Below are 17,428 nucleotides of genomic sequence, written 5' to 3'. Positions count from 1 at the left end.
GAACTCAAAGAGCTAAAACTTTTTCCACATACACAATATCACCATTTCCCTCAAATATTGTTCACAAACCAGTCTAAATCTGTGATAGTGAGCACTTCTCCTTTGCTGAGATAATCCATCCCACCTCACAGGTGTGCCATATCGAGATGCTGATTAGACACCATGATTAGTGCACAGGTGTGCCTTAGACTGCCCACAATAAAAGGCCACTCTGAAAGGTGCAGTTTTATCACACAGCACAATGCCACAGATGTCGCAAGATTTGAGGGAGCGTGCAATTGGCATGCTGACAGCAGAAATGTCAACCAGAGCTGTTGCTCGTGTATTGAATGTTCATTTCTCTACCATAAGCCGTCTCCAAAGGCGTTTCAGAGAATTTGGCAGTACATCCAACCAGCCTCACAACCGCAGACCACGTGTAACCACACCAGCCCAGGACCTCCACATCCAGCATGTTCACCTCCAAGATCGTCTGAGACCAGCCACTCGGACAGCTGCTGAAACAATCGGTTTGCATAACCAAAGAATTTCTGCACAAACTGTCAGAAACCGTCTCAGGGAAGCTCATCTGCATGCTCGTCGTCCTCATCGGGGTCTCGACCTGACTCCAGTTCGTCGTCGCAACTTCGCACAGCAATTGAAGAGGAGTGGACCAACATTCCACAGGCCACAATTGACAACTTGATCAACTCTATGCGAAGGAGATGTGTTGCACTGCATGAGGCAAATGGTGGTCACACCAGATACTGACTGGTATCCCCCCTGCAATAAAACAAAACTGCACCTTTCAGAGTGGCCTTTTATTGTGGACAGTCTAAGGCACACCTGTGCACTAATCATGGTGTCTAATCAGCATCTTGGTATGGCACACCTGTGAGGTGGGATGGATTATCTCAGCAAAGGAGAAGTGCTCACTATCACAGATTTAGACTGGTTTGTGACCAATATTTGAGGGAAATGGTGATATTGTGTATGTGGAAAAAGTTTTAGATCTTTGAGTTCATCTCATACAAAATGGGAGCAAAACCAAAAGTGTTGCGTTTATATTTTTGTTGAGTGTATATATATATATATATATATATATATATATATATATATATATATATATATATATATATATATATATATGATTACAATACTTTTAAATGTACATGGAAAAAGGGATCATCTATTGTCATTTTTTTGCACTTTAGTACACCACTAATGACAGATTGAACTCTGCTGATGTGCTCCTTTAAACCCTACATATTTACTCCACAGGGATCCGGCGCGTGCTTTTGTAGTAACATGAATATGAAACCCTGCAGATGTTTGACACCGTTATATCTGCCATATTATTCATTGTGCCAGTTGTCACTTTATGTGGAAAAATGCGCTTTGTCTTTGCTGTTCAATGTTGTAACTGTGAATATTCCTCGAGTATTATTTCTCGTGACTTCCAGACTGTTGTGTGATATCACTAGGGATCTATTTATTGTGTTGTTACTGCAACCACATTAAACTTAAATAAACATTGAATATATATATACAATTCATAGTAATCTGTTTATTCATTGCCATTGTATGACATAGTTTATTGCAAGAAGACACAATGGAGGAAAAGAAGGCGTGGTCATTTATTCAGAGATGACTATACAAAGTGACGCATCACTCCACATGTTCACTTCAAGTTGAAACGCCAGCTATAACAAAAAAAAAATTGAGCTTTCATTTGCAACATTTTACCTCATTTTTATATAGATCTATATTGTCTGCATAACTACCATATAGTTTTCTATTTTGTTTATATTAAAAACTAATATTTTAAAGTAAAACTAATTATTTTAGTACTGTCTGTCCAGGATTTGGTAACACAGATACAGTTGCTAATTTAACCTTTTGCAAGGGTGACCTGGACAAATGTAGTTTCCAATTCACTAAACCTGTGTGTCTTTAGCTGTGGGAGGAAACCCACGCAAACACATAGAAGTGGGAATCAAACTCAGGACCTTCTTGCTGTGAGGTAAAAGTGCTAACCACGAAGTAACCTGCTGTGCCAAAAATAAATATTCCCTAACCGGAATCGAACCCGGGCCGCGGCGGTGAGAGCGCCGAATCCTAACCACTAGACCATCAGGGAGGTCAATGATGCCACAATAACGGCCATCTAAGATGTCATGTCATTTTTCAACTGAGAAGTGACTATATTTTTAAAGTAGAAAAGTGGTGGTGGATTGTTTTATTTGCATTTTAAATATATATTATTTTTTAGGATTATAAATTTGTCCCCACGGGTATGATTGTAAAACAGTGTACTGTGGATCAACCAACAGAGTGATTCATCTGCAGAACACTGACTATCTTTGGTACTTGTAGCGACGCCATGTGACTGACTGACTGAGAGGGGAAACTGGTGTGGTTAAATCGGAGCAGTACGGTGTTTAAATGTCCGGAAGTGAACCGGCAGGCACGATGGTCACGTGATAAACATCAGCATGGCTGAGAAACTGAAGCCGGCAACTTTTTGTTGCCACCTTAAATGTATGTTTGATAGCTGAAGTTAAACGTTTGTACATATATTTATTCAACTTCTTAATGTTCATGGAAAATTCACCATCCTGAGAAATAGGGCTCTGCCACTCTGTGCTTTAGATGTATTTGACAGCAGCAACCAACAATTCTCGCATGAAAGTCCGATCACTTTATAACTGAGTTATTCAATTTTGCTTATCTACAAACACAATCCTACAGAAATAAATTGGATTTTAAAAATTGGGGAAAAGAATGTTTTTTTTTTTCCCCCTGATGGTCAACAGTTATATTGATAATTTTATCTATTTTTAGACTTTATTTAAAAATATACTGTATATTGTTATTTTTATCTTTATATTTATACTTTTTAATTTTTATATACATTTACTTTTTAAATCTATGGGCTGTTGGTGCTTTTACATGTACACGTCTGAAATAAACATATATATATATATATACTGTGCTAGGACCAATTTTATTCACTTTATACATGCTTCCCTTAGGCAGTATTATTAGACGGTATTGCTTAAATTTTCATTGTTACGCAGATGATACCTAGCTTTATCTATCCATGAAGCCAGAGGACACACACCAATTAGCTAAACTGCAGCATTGTCTTACAGACATAAAGACATGGATGACCTCTAATTTCCTGCTTTTAAACTCGGATAAAACTGAAGTTATTGTACTTGGCCCCACAAATCTTAGAAACATGGTGTCTAACCAGATCCTTACTCTGGATGGCATTACCCTGACCTCTAGTAATACTGTGAGAAATCTTGGAGTCATTTTTGATCAGGATATGTCATTCAAAGCGCATATTAAACAAATATGTAGGACTGCTTTTTTGCATTTACGCAATATCTCTAAAATTAGAAAGGTCTTGTCTCAGAGTGATGCTGAAAAACTAATTCATGCATTTATTTCCTCTAGGCTGGACTATTGTAATTCATTATTATCAGGTTGTCCTAAAAGTTCCCTAAAAAGCCTTCAGTTAATTCAAAATGCTGCAGCTAGAGTACTAACGGGGACTAGAAGGAGAGAGCATATCTCACCTATATTGGCCTCTCTTCATTGGCTTCCTGTTAATTCTAGAATAGAATTTAAAATTCTTCTTCTTACTTATAAGGTTTTGAATAATCAGGTCCCATCTTATCTTAGGGACCTCATAGTACCATATCACCCCAATAGAGCACTTCGCTCTCAGACTGCAGGCTTACTTGTAGTTCCTAGGGTTTGTAAGAGTAGAATGGGAGGCAGAGCCTTCAGCTTTCAGGCTCCTCTCCTGTGGAACCAGCTCCCAGTTCAGATCAGGGAGACAGACACCCTCTCTACTTTTAAGATTAAGCTTAAAACTTTCCTTTTTGCTAAAGCTTATAGTTAGGGCTGGATCAGGTGACCCTGAACCATCCCTTAGTTATGCTGCTATAGACGTAGACTGCTGGGGGGTTCCCATGATGCACTGTTTCTTTCTCTTTTTGCTCTGTATGCACCACTCTGCATTTAATCATTAGTGATTGATCTCTGCTCCCCTCCACAGCATGTCTTTTTCCTGGTTTTCTCCCTCAGCCCCAACCAGTCCCAGCAGAAGACTGCCCCTCCCTGAGCCTGGTTCTGCTGGAGGTTTCTTCCTGTTAAAAGGGAGTTTTTCCTTCCCACTGTAGCCAAGTGCTTGCTCACAGGGGGTCGTTTTGACTGTTGGGGTTTTACATAATTATTGTATGGCCTTGCCTTACAATATAAAGCACCTTGGGGCAACTGTTTGTTGTGATTTGGTGCTATATAAAAAAAATTGAATTGAATATATATATATATATATATATACACACACACACACAAGGTTGGGTAGGATTACTTTGAAAGAATACATGTGGATTGCATGTATGTATGTACATACATTTGGATTACTTGTAATCTGATTACTTTTGGATTACATTTCAAAATAGTCCTACCCAACCTTGTGTGTGTGTGTGTGTGTGTGTGTGTGTGTGTGTGTATATATATATATATATATATATATATATATATATATATATATATATATATATACACTGTACAAATCGCAGAAGCAAACTGGCGGCCATCTTACCACTCGCAAGTTATGCCAACAGCACATAGACGGTTTATTAGAACGTTAACAATTTCAAGTAAGAAAATAGCTTGATCTCGTAATTACGAGATATTTTCTCGTAATTATGAGATATTTTCTTAAAATTATGAGATCCTGATGTCGTAATTATGAGATAAGATCTCATAATTATGAGATCTTTTCTCAATTACGCGATCAGTGGTCAAAATTTTTTTTTTTTTATCCAGTGAATGCAATACACTTCTGTATTCTTCCTTTCTATTCTCAGCTACTCATCTCACTGGGACAACTACTCAATTCTAAAAATAATGATTCTTTAATCAAAGATTATACAAGTTTTGTGTAATCAGCAAGCTTATATATATATACTCTATGTATATATATATATATATATATATGTATATGTGTATATATATATATCATGAACAAAAGTGGATGGACATCAAAAGTCATGATGGATAAGCAATAGTGGATTTTATTTTAACAGTTGCACTGAAAGAATAAAACACCACTTAACAAGCTACAGGAGAGTTGGTTTTCCCTTGCAAAGTTAATATTTATTACACATAGCTCTGTGAGCTTCAGCCTAATATTAGTGATAAAGCTCGTAGCAACAACACCTAAAGCTCCAAAACTATGCACAAGTAGACCTAATAAATGTCTTAAAATAGTTCGTCCAACACCAAACTCAACATGTGGCTACACATGTTGAGTTAATGAGGCACTTATTATTATTATTATCTTTGCCTGTATGCTGGAATAAGGGAGAGAACTATTCAAATTATTGTTCATTACTTCCCATTTCAATCATACTCACAGGTGAAATGTTCGTCCACAGCCTTTGAACTAGCTATTTGCGCAGTTTGTAGCTGCACATGAAGGTATTTTTGAACAAAATTGCAAAGAATGAAGTTATGATGCGCCTCATTAAAGATCAATAGAAAAGAGCGTTCAGGAGCGGGACATCGGAGTGGTAATATGGCGGCCGGTTTTCTTCAAAAATGTTACCCAATGAGCTATGCTTACGTCACTTATGCGTAATAACACTTCCGGGTCATGTCGGGCATTTACACCGCGTTGCTCCGGTCTAGACCAGACGCCACTGTGAGAAAACACCGGAGTAATATGGAGGAACAAGAGCTAAACAGTGAAATTGACGAAAGTTGTATTTTCTGTTTGATAGCGCACGGTAAAGACAAAGACACGGAAATCATTCAAAAGGTACGAGGTGTTACTGTGCAAAATGTAAAGTTTGTGCCTGTCTTTCGTGTTGTCGGTTTGTTTCTTTAAGCTTGTTTCTAAAACAAGTTTGCAATTGTTTATTTATTATTGTTGTTGTTACAACTCATCCAAGTAATGACAGCAAACATTTAATTTAACTTACTACATCCTCAGCTAACAAAGTTCGGTGACAGTGTGTTTATTTTTAAAATTAATTGTGAAAATGTGGGAACTGAAAAGTACAAGTTGATGGGAATAAAATTTATGTTCATGTTTAAATGTTATTTGTATTTTGTCAATTTGATATTGGAAAAAAAAAAAAGTATGTATAGGTTGGGTCACTTCCTGCTTATAATAGTGAACAGGAAGTGAGCAGATTTCCTGGCAGTCTGCTTGTAATAGACATCATTAATCAAAGAGATCTAATAGAGGATGATGGCTTTAGATTCTTCCTGGATTTCTATAAAACATTTGACTGAGTTGAACGTCCATTTATTTTAGCAACAACTGAACGTTTTGGATTTGGTATTAAATTTAGAAACATGATCCGTGGACTTTATAAGAATATTAGTAGTTGTGTCATTCTTCCAAATGGTACTACAGTACTCCAAGCTTTAATGTTTATGTTGGAATCCCCCAAAGTTCTCCCATTTCACCCGATATATTTATACTCACTACTGAAGTAGTTGCCATACATATTAAAAACCTGTAATAATATCAGAAAGTTAAATGTGTTGGGTACAGAAATAATCATGAGCCAGCTGGCAGATGACACAATATTATTTCTGAAAAATGAACTTCATATCCCAATAAGCATTGGAAAAAAATAAAAAATTCTCTAATGCTTCAGGATTAACGTTAAATGTAACAAAATGTGAACTTGTCGCACTTCATGACTCATTGTTAAAAGAAATTAACCATGTTCCTATAAAATACCTGGGTATTCACCTTAGTAAGTAAGTCCCTTTGGCTGCTCCCTTGTTTGCACTCGGGGTCGCCACAGCAAATCCAAGGTGGATCTGCATGTTGATTTGGCACAGGTTTTACGCCGGATGCCCTTCCTGACGCAACTCCACGTTACATGGAGAAATGTGGCAGGGGTGGGATTTGAACCCAGAACCTTCTGAACTGAAACCAAGCCCACCACCCCTGCACGGGTATTCACCTTAGTAAGGACCAAAAATTAAGTCAATCCATGAACATAAAAAAATTAACTTAATGAATGCAAACTAAGTTAAATATAAAGAGAAAGAGACATAGCAGTCTAACCAAAGTGGAAAGTTTATCAAGATGTATTTACCCAATTTATTCCAGTGGTACCAAATCAGTCAAAATTTTATCTGGAAGAAAAATAAAATTTCCTGGCCATGTCTCCCACAATTCACAGATATGCCATTGTAAAATGTTTTAATTCTATGGGTCATGGCAACATCACTTTCAGTTTGCTTCCGCGTCAAGAGCCTCACTGGCGTGAACACACATGGCCGGCGTCTTGTTATCCCACAGAGATCCAGTGTATATTTGCAAGTGTTATTTGCCGTTGAATTGAAACAGTGGCCACAATGTAAGAAAATCGCATCAAATTAAATAGTGTGCTACTTAAACAATCCACTTCGGCTTGACTGTTTTCATGCCATCCGGCGTTGTGCATGGATGTGCGACCTACAGAATATGCCTGTATTCTGTGCTTTTGATCTGTTTGTTTTTCCCCTAAAGATGGTGGCACCTGATTGCTGGAAGGTGCTGTGACTGTGATGGTGCCACATTGTCTATAGACTGACAAATCTGAATTTAATCATCTTTGGTTTTTCTTATAGAATAAGGAGCTGGTGTGTTTCCGGGATATTTTCCCCGCTGCTCCTCACCACTACCTGGTTATACCCAAACAGCACATACGAAACTGCTTTTCACTCAACGAGGGACACGTTGACCTCGGTCAGAATTACTGACCTCTGCTTTAACAGGTTTAGTTAATAAGTTGCATCTGCAAGCAGCAGATGATGCTACAAGTACTGCAGCTGATCATAATGATAATAATAATAAACCTACTAATTGTACAACAGTATTCCGATTTGTCCTACAGTTATGTGCTATTTCAGTAATGGCAAGGCCTTCATTTTTAACTATTTATATTTGATGAGATTACATTTAATCTCTGACATGCATCATGTAAGAGTATTTTTTTGTTTGTTTCTCCATTGTTCCGACTTTAATGACGAGATTATTCTTTTAACAGTTGAACAGATGGTTGATATGGGGAAGGCTGTACTACATGACAAAGGGATCACTGACATGAAGAACACAAGGTACTCAAAACTTAATATTTTAATTGGTTATTGTAATGTTGGTCTTAAATTTTGTTCCAACTGCCATTTAAAAAAAGTGTATTTTTTCTAACTTTTCACAGTGGTAATTTGCACTCTGTCCAGTGTGTCATGAACTCACTTTTTGACACCACAAGGCTCTCTATATGTGACATCACAATATTCTACAAAGCAACATATAAAGCTCTGTATATTTGATGCCATGTTCACCCACAGTGAAAAATTTAAAAAGTTTATTTTTCTTTTTAGCTTTCATTTTCCTTATATCACATCTTTTTTTTTTTTTTTTTACTCTTTATCATGGCTTTATGACATCACTAAAGTCTATCCATATGATATCACAACAACTTGCAGACTCATTTTAAATTTGATATCTTAATTTCCCCTGATATGGCTTTTTCCCCCTTTTTTTATTTTTTCCTTTTTGTTGTTGCAGATACTGGCTTTATGACATCACAAAGCTATATATGTGTGATGTTGCAGCCTATAGAAACAAACATTTTTTTCTTTTATCTTTAATTGCCGGTTTTATGTAATCGCCATTCACAGATTTGAATTAACAGTAGATGGTTATTTTGTGAACAAAGGCTGGTATTTTATTCCTTTGTGATATTACTGCACACTGTGCTCAGACTTTGTGGTCAGTCTGTTGATTGGACTGTTGGCATCTGCATCCACAGGCTGGGGTTCCACAAACCGCCCTTCATTTCGGTCGATCACCTCCACCTCCACGTACTCGCTCCCACCAGCCAGATCTGTGACTACATGCTGTATAAATTCACCCCAGGGACAGCTAGCTTCATTAATGTGAGTGCTGTTGTTTCCCCCGCTGAAATATTTTATTGATTTGTCAGAATGTTCCATGATGCAAACCCAAATATCCTCTTAATGTTACAAACTGGATTTGACCTGGCTGCTTTACATACAGACCCAAATGTCATCATTTGTGTGCACTCTAAACTGATAAAACCAAGTGCTTCATATCTGTCTCAGACAGATGGAATGTTCCGTTTTGGTTTGTCATGCTGATACAAAAAAGGTCATCACAAAGTTTTGATATGACACATGCTGCTTGAATAAACAACGCAATCATGACAGCCACTTGCCACATCGACACACCAGTATTTGCAGCCAGTCACATACCTCCACTGATGCACACGGCAGGGCAAAGACCACTCACCTGGGGGCGGGTCAGTTGCAGGCTCTCTGTTGCAACAGTGCATGTGACATTTTTTGAAGTCCATCTCCTGTCAGTTATTGAGCTCGTTCACCACATAAAACTACTTGGTGGGGTTCAGGCAGGCAGAAAAACCCCAACAGATTTTTTTTCAGCAATTTTGTATTACAGAGAATATTGGGAAATATAGTTGTTGTTTTTTTTTTTTTAAGAGGTTTGGGCTTAAATAACTGCCATTCTCTTTGCAGGAGAATGTTCTACAAGATCGTTTCAAGAATGTCCCTCATTCAGGCAAGCGTGGTATAGGTAAATATTTGTGGTTTTGATGTCCCACAGCAGCTTCTGAGATGGATTTGGATTGTTGTCGAGCAATAACAAATATGTCAGGATCTACAAAGGAATAGAAGCCTTGTGTTTTTGGTTCACTCACAATGCATCACAGGAGGAGTCAGCACAACTAAAAAACTGCGTTAATGCCATGGAAGATGATGTTTAAAACTGAGGTTTGAATTCTAAGACTCTTGCCAATAAAACTGCGAATGTTTTTGCTACATTCAATCTACATTCATGCCTTAAATGTTTGACAAATGATGCAGACCTGCTAGAAATCTAATAATTTATAAAGCATGTGACCAATTCCCACCATTTTAAAATATTTTTTATTTGTGGTAAAACTCCACAAGTGTTCAGATAATCTCCTCAGTAAAAAAAAAAAAGATGTATTTGAAAGTTTGTTTGTTTTTTAGTTTTTTAACAATACTTGTATTAATTGGTCGTATTGTTTGACTGTGATTTTAACTTTGTTCTTAACCTGTTTACGTATGTTGGTTTTTTTTTTTTTTTTTTTTTTGGGCAGAGCTTTGATTGAAAGTGCTTTGCAAATAAATTTATTATTTATTTAAATCATTTGTAATAAATGATGTTTGGAATTGCAGATGGAGCTGAATGCACATTTCTCGCTGTGATCCATGAGGTGTCATTGTAACACATTACACACCCCCACCCAAGACTGAATTTATTGGGTAATGAAAAAAAAAAAAAAAAATGTAGTGCATATTAAATTACTTTGATAACAATACAGTGCGGATACATATTGCCATTGTAGTCCGTCAAAGAGGTAAGAGCAGGGTAAACAACCTAAGAATAAAATGTTCAAAAAATGATAAATAATTAGAATAACTAATAGTAATGTTATGAATGCAATGATAATAAATGTTAAGTGCAAATTACATAACTATTGTTAAAAATTAAAATCTTTTTTTTTCTTTTGCCTTTTTAGCAGCGGGGCAACATAAAATCTAATTTGAAACATCCAAGCCTTCCAACAAAAATACCAAGTGTGTGTGTGTGTTTTAATGTCCATTGAAGAAACTACTTGGTTATCAAATCAGCAATTATATATATATATATATATACGTATATATATATATCCCTGTCGGTGCACTGTGTGGAACATGATGGCATGCACGCAGATACTTGCTGTAACAAAAAATGATTTGTAAAATGTGATTAAATGCAGCCTACATGTCTTAGAAATGGCAAGGAAATAAAAAATGATATAATAATGTAGATTTATCATTGAAAAGAAATTACTTGTATTTTGTAGGTGAAACTGGGCACACATTTCACTGATATGTTTATTTATAAATATTACATATTTCACAAGTTATTTAGAAAAAAGGAAATGTAACATGAATTTTGTTCACAATAATACAATTCTATTCAACAGCAACTGCAATAACAATCAATTTTATTTTTTGTTTTGTACTTCATATCTTGTTAAAAATAAGTACAAAACAAAATAAAATAATTATCGTTGTTGCTGTTGTTGAATAGAATTTTATTATTGTAAATAAAATTAATTTGGATCTTCATGTTACATTCTCTTTTTTTAACAGGTGTAACAGGAAATCAGGTGTTATAACACAGTAATGTGTTGTATGTAACTAGATGGGTTTTTTTGTGATAATAAGGTTAATTTGGAATAGGCTTGTATATTATAGAAAAAAATTAATTCTGATCTACACGTTACATTTACTTTGTTTTTATACTCAACAAAAATATAAACGTAACACTTTTGGTTTTGCTCCCATTTTGTATGAGACAAACTCGAAAGATCTAAAACTTTTTCCACATACACAATATCACCATTTCCCTCAAATATTGTTCACAAACCAGTCGAAATCTGTGATAGTGAGCACTTCTCCTTCGCTCTGAAAGGTGCAGTTTTATCACACAGCACAATGCCACAGATGTCGCAAGATTTGAGGGAGCGTGCAATTGGCATGCTGACAGCAGGAATGTCAACCAGAGCTGTTGCTCGTGTATTGAATGTTCATTTCTCTACCATAAGCCGTCTCCAAAGGCGTTTCAGAGAATTTGGCAGTACATCCAACCAGCCTCACAACCGCAGACCACGTGTAACCACACCAGCCCAGGACCTCCACATCCAGCATGTTCACCTCCAAGATCGTCTGAGACCAGCCACTCGGACAGCTGCTGAAACAATCGGTTTGCATAACCAAAGAATGTCTGCACAAACTGTCAGAAACCGTCTCAGGGAAGCTCATCTGCATGCTCGTCATCCTCATTGGGGTCTCGACCTGACTCCAGCCCAGAGTGGGCAAATGCTCACATTCGCTGGCGTTTGGCACGTTGGAGAGGTGTTCTCTTCACGGATGATGCGAAGGAGATGTGTTGCACTGCATGAGGCAAATGGTGGTCACACCAGATACTGACTGGTATCCCCCCCAATAAAACAAAACTGCACCTTTCAGAGTGGCCTTTTATTGTGGGCAGTCTAAGGCACACCTGTGCACTAATCATGGTGTCTAATCAGCATCTTGATATGGCACACCTGTGAGGTGGGATGGATTATCTCAGCAAAGGAGAAGTGCTCACTATCACAGATTTCGACTGGTTTGTGAACAATATTTGAGGGAAATGGTGATATTGTGTATGTGGAAAAAGTTTTAGATCTTTGAGTTCATCTCATACAAAATGGGAGCAAAACCAAAAGTGTTGCATTTATATTTTTGTTGAGTGTAATTTGCAGGTGTACGAGGAAATTCGGTGTTACAACCCATTAATAATGTTATATGCCACTATATGTAGTTATTTTTGTCATAGCAGTTTTATTTAGCAAACGCTTTTTTTGTCTCTATAGTTATTAAGGACAATGTAGTTTTAAATGAAAATAAAGACAACTGATGTTGACAAACATCTGGTGCGTGACACAGTTTACGTCACATGACGCCTCTGCTGCGGTGTAGGCCCGCCCATAGACATAATGGGCCCCGCCCCCTTTACCGTCAACAACTGGATTCCAGCTATTTTCGGTCAACTAGCTTTGCTAGTTTGCTAGCTTCAAGATATCGCATTCACTAAAACGCGCCCAGACAATGTAGAAAGACATTCGAGTGTTTTCGTCCGCTTAAGTAGCACTCCAGCGAAAGCGTGTGCCGATGTGCGGTCAAAGTGCCCGGAAACAACGGACAGAGCGCCGTACATTAGCCGTCGGTGAATTCAGCTAACAGTGCTAAGCTAGCAGTGTTAGCTGACAGCTGCTGAGCATTTGACAGTTACAGGAGATTTACTTTCCGTCTACGATGTGCCGTCTCTGACAGCGGTGAGTAATGCGAGTCACTCCAGCTGGTTGGTGTTGAGTTAGGAGCTAACACACTAGCTAAAGCTAGGTTTGCTTCTAGCAGCTGCACATAGCCACGTCTGTCACCTGTCTCATGGTTCACAGAGAGGACTGCTTGTCATATTGGCGTGACCACAGTCCAGAACTAGGTCCTGGTTAACGGTGGTGAAGATTAGTGGATCACCTCGGCTGATCTTTTAACCTCACAGCCAGCTGACAGTATGATGCCGGTAAGTGCATTCAAACTGACTCACTGTGGGTTACTGTATGATTATTTGCAGAGGTGACTCCTGGGTCATGGGTGATGGCAACATGAGGGGGATCACAAGTCGGGAAAGGGTGATTACGTTTGTAGGCGTAATCATGTTAAACATTTGGCTGTTGCTTTTGATTTGGTACGGTACACAAGCCCAAAATTGCTATTAATATGAGTACACCGGAGGAGATGTGACATCCAGATGTTAGGCAGGTTAATACCAGCAGCAACCTGTATATTCCTTTGTCATTTTTATTTCAACTACCTGACATCTCGGTTCATGTGCAAACCTAACCCTAACAGGCCTCCAGAGTAACTTTTTTTCCAGTAGGAGCATTGTAGCCCCTTAAAATTTAAGAAGCACAAGGGAGAAAATTTAGTGTTGCAAACCTCTAATCATCTTGCAGTGTAATTATTCACACTTCCCCCATCTTAGCTGTATTACTGATGAATGCTTTGCAAGTTTACCTCACTAAATAAAAACTTGTAAAATTACTATAGTTTTTAAAACTGCTATACATTTATGCTTACCTTATCCTAGTCTTCCTCCTCTGTTGTGGTTGTGGCTGGTCCACAAATTGCAAATGAGTCAAGTGTAGTATGAAGGATATTCTCTCTTTATTCAAGAGCACGATCTTTCAGTTTGACAGGTTAAGTTATTAATTTTCCTCATTCTCTAAGACGTAGCCCACATCTTCTGGATTCAGATCTTTTACGGTGGTTGGATCCAGCTTTATGGCACATTACCACTTCCATTTGCTCTCGGTTGTGGATCAGACAGCACCTCATTTTTATTTCCTATGCAAATCAGTCCATTCTTGTATAAAAATCAGACTAGAACGAGGTGCCTGGGAAGCCATCTAAGCTCCTGAAAAATTTCTTGCATTGATCAATGCCGAGCAGTTTGCGGACCTCTCCCCCAACCAGGACAAAGATGAGCCACCTGGCCAGGTGTAAGCCCTGCTTTACACCGCTGTCTGTTTCATCAGTGATCCCCATGGTGCTGAAGTCTTAGCATACTCTGAGCCAAATCACAAATACCACTATTAATCTGTTCAATGGGCATTTTGTTCTGAGCATGATCAGAAACTATTGCTACACAAAATGACATTATGTTATAAAAGTTTTATTGGAATATTGTTTTCATATTGTAAAGAATGTAACTTATATACGCTTCATTAGAAACATGTTAAAACTTGAAATGGGCTTTGCCATGGCAAGATATGCAGCAATAATTTAGATATGCCACAGTGAAGAAGTTTCCAGGTGTTGTTTGTGGCAGTTTATGGCATACACTGGTGTCTGTGCAGTGGATCAGCCAAGTAAAAATTATGTCAACTACAGAAGGTACACAGTTGAAGATCTTTACTGTTTCTCCAGAATGCCAGAGGATGGATACATTTTGGTAAAGATTGTACTTCTGTTCCTCTGTTCAGGACAACATAAAGATTTATCTGGATCATGAAAAGGTGCAAACTGCTGTTTACCATGGTGTTATTTAATACGGTCTTTGCCGGGAAGAATACCTGAATGCAAGTTTACTGGAGTAGTGTTTTGTTGGAACCTCTATTGTCTTCTGTCATGCTGAGAATGCTTTGATGGATTGTGGGATAGTGATGGGAGCCCTTTTGCCTGCAGGGAAGGGAACACAAACCTGGAATGTGAGTTGGGTTTACAGAGATGGAGCAGGTTTTGTTTGATTAAAAGAGGCCATCTTAATGGAAGTGATGCCACTTCATTTGTTTTTTTTTGTTTTTTTTTTCTTTTCTCAAATGGATGTGTGACTTTGGTTACAGTGCAGTACTCATCTAACCCCCCACCCCCTTTTTTCCCATCATTGCACTCAGTTTGGCAGACAACTGCACAAATGTAACTTCAGCACCCTTTAAATGTTTCAGGAGCAACACATAGGTAACTTCCAGCAACCATCCAGTTGACAGGCCTGACTGCGCCGGTTGCCTCAGTGGACGCTCGTACCCTGTGGCACCAACAACCTATCAGAGTCAAAGAGCCAGTGGAGCAGAGAGCAGCCGCACTCTCGCTTCTCGCATGACTCCAACAGCCAATGAGACTTTTACAGAATTAGGTCCGTGTGGCTGCGTCGTGTAGCGCTCTGTTGTTAAGGAGAACGTTTGAGTGGAGTAGATTGTCAAAGGACATTAATCTCACAGTGAGCCAGGCAGAGCGTGACTTACAGGAAAGTAAATGTTGTGTCTTATTGGTGCATTTTTTCATTTTAGTGGTATATTTGTAATGGGGGGTCATCATACACAGACATAATGGTTGTGATTACAGTGTAATTGTGACAAGATTATTATTATTATTTTTTTTTTAAGTATCACTTTTGAACAGAGGAGTCAGTTGTTAATTCATTGAATGAATCAGAGCAGTTTGTCTTTCACTGGTTAAATGTTTTCAGGCAGCCTAAAGTCAAAAATAGACACGCTAAAGTGTGTTTTTTGCATTTTTAAAAAGGAAAGCCAAAACTGTAAATATTGTCTTTGCTTGGAAAATAGTTTCAATCTCTTCTGGAAATAGTCTGTATTTGCAAAGTGTAAATTACTGTTTGCTTCCAACCACACTAGACTGGACACAATAGTCCTGTCCAGCTGTGAAGGACAGGTGCTTTTCATACTTGTCCTGCAAAGATGTCCTTGGATCGAATGTTTGGTGGGTGTACTGGATATTTATACAGCAAATTAGGCAAACCTGAAGCCGGTCATATGCTACGTGGTGATATGGTACATATGTTACGTCAAGATCATAGAGTCATGCACACTGCAGCATGTAAGCGAGTAACTGCAGTGGGATTGTGTTTGTGTTGTTGAGATAAGACCACATTGCACCAACCTCCTGTGATTTGACCAGTGTCATTTTCCCATGGTGTTGCATGGATGTTATTACCAGTAAACAAGCACACGGTCATGCACGCACTACACAGTTGTATGTAACAAAGATGTAATGACTCATTTATCTGTGCCGAAGTCCAAAAAATGCATGTTTCTGGTGTTGAAACCCCAAACTGGAAGCAGCCGAAAGATAGGAAGGGGGATTAAAAGCTATGCCTTGAAATGACCCAACGTCCGAGGTGTGCCATGAAGGTGGAGTGAGCGCAGAGAGGAAAAAATTATATTACACTTAAAATGCTATTGGCTGTGGGTGAAATATAATTCATTCCGACAATTGGATTCGGTTTCATTTATTGTCTGTGACATCAGTATTTCAATAATTTTGGTGTCACATATGGCCAAGATATTTATTCTCTACCCATGAGTCTGGGCAAATTTAGTGGACAGTAAATATGCCCATGTTTGCTAATTATGTTATAAACAATGCTAATATGATTAGCTTTATTTACATGTGAAATTGTGGGCATGGGTTTTTTTGGGAGTGGGGGGCTTGTGTCAGGGAGATGTCAGTGACTGACCACAGTTTGTGTGGAGGTGGTTAATGGGCCTTTTGTATTAGCACAATAGCTTTATATTCCTTGTCATGAATTTCAGTTTGGGTCTAAAAATTCAGAGTGTGCACCTGTTTCCTCCCCATCTGTTTGTAATTCCCAGGAACTGAAAACAGTTTTTGCCTCATTTTGTTCTCAGCATGAAAAGCTGTTCTCTAATTTAGGCAACTGCACAATTCCATTTTAAGCTTGTGTACTGTTTAAGTCTAAAAAAATTATTCTGTCACAGTAGTGCTGTTTCTATTGTATTTTCTGGAATATAAGTCTGTGTAGGTTTCTGTATTATGAGCTCTTTTAATTTGGGATTTTGTTTTTGGCATTGACCATCGACATTGACTTTATGGCTGGTCTTTTCTTATTTTTCTGGTTTGAGTTTTGTCTGTATACATCAGAGGGCCTTGACCTGCCTCCCTGTCACAATGGTTACCAAACTCCTCATGTTATCAGGAAGTCATCAGGGTTTTTCTCACCAGGACTTGGTTGTAGACTTTCCTGAGCGGACTTCGACACATCCCTTTGACTGGCTCTTTCTCTCTCCCTCTGTCGCTGTTTGTCTTCATCTCTGTGTCCTCCCCCTCCCTCCCTGAAACACACATCGAGCAAGTGTTTTCCTCTGACGTCTCCGCTGCAGCACTTTTCCAGTGCACGCACCGCCGTCCGTCTTAGAGGTCTGCTCGGGATGGCATTCACGCCTACCAAAGCGGGAGCGGTATGATGAAGAGGTTTGCGACTGTAGTGCTACGC

At 38.4% G+C, this 17,428-nt stretch overlaps 2 protein-coding genes and 1 non-coding gene across 7 annotated transcripts in view; 2 read left to right on the top strand and 1 right to left on the bottom strand.

Moving 5' to 3' along the window:
- Positions 1–2,048: 2,048 nt before the first annotated feature.
- trnae-cuc lies at positions 2,049–2,119 on the bottom strand. Its single transcript has one exon. It is a non-coding gene; the product is annotated as a tRNA-Glu (tRNA).
- A 3,562-nt stretch (positions 2,120–5,681) lies between these two features.
- Positions 5,682–10,118, top strand: LOC117503449 (histidine triad nucleotide-binding protein 3-like). 2 transcript variants are annotated; one of them, XM_034162676.1, is made up of 5 exons: positions 5,682–5,821; positions 7,639–7,756; positions 8,058–8,127; positions 8,826–8,952; positions 9,571–10,118. In XM_034162676.1, exons 1-5 carry the CDS (start codon positions 5,726–5,728, stop codon positions 9,646–9,648), a joined length of 489 nt encoding a protein of 162 aa, XP_034018567.1. In that variant the 5' UTR covers positions 5,682–5,725; the 3' UTR covers positions 9,649–10,118. The 2 variants fall into 2 exon arrangements, with proteins under 2 accessions (XP_034018567.1, XP_034018568.1); XM_034162677.1 differs by lacking the exon at positions 8,058–8,127.
- A 2,513-nt stretch (positions 10,119–12,631) lies between these two features.
- Positions 12,632–17,428, top strand: part of ppp1r13bb (protein phosphatase 1, regulatory subunit 13Bb) — a 30,390-nt gene continuing 25,593 nt past the window's right edge. For 2 of the 4 annotated variants that reach the window (XM_034161774.1, XM_034161772.1), the window contains exons 1-2: positions 12,632–12,950; positions 13,074–13,198. In XM_034161774.1, coding sequence (XP_034017665.1) covers positions 13,190–13,198 — 9 coding nt within the window. In that variant the 5' untranslated portion in view covers positions 12,632–12,950; positions 13,074–13,189. The remainder of the gene's footprint in view (positions 12,951–13,073; positions 13,199–17,428) is intronic. The other 2 variants (XM_034161775.1, XM_034161773.1) reach the window with 2 other exon arrangements.

This window comes from Thalassophryne amazonica, chromosome 21 (genome assembly GCF_902500255.1).
Source record: "Thalassophryne amazonica chromosome 21, fThaAma1.1, whole genome shotgun sequence".
In the NCBI taxonomy this organism is placed as follows: Eukaryota; Metazoa; Chordata; class Actinopteri; order Batrachoidiformes; family Batrachoididae; genus Thalassophryne; species Thalassophryne amazonica.
Note: the sequence above shows the minus strand (reverse complement) of the source record. Positions and strands in the feature narration are given on the sequence as shown.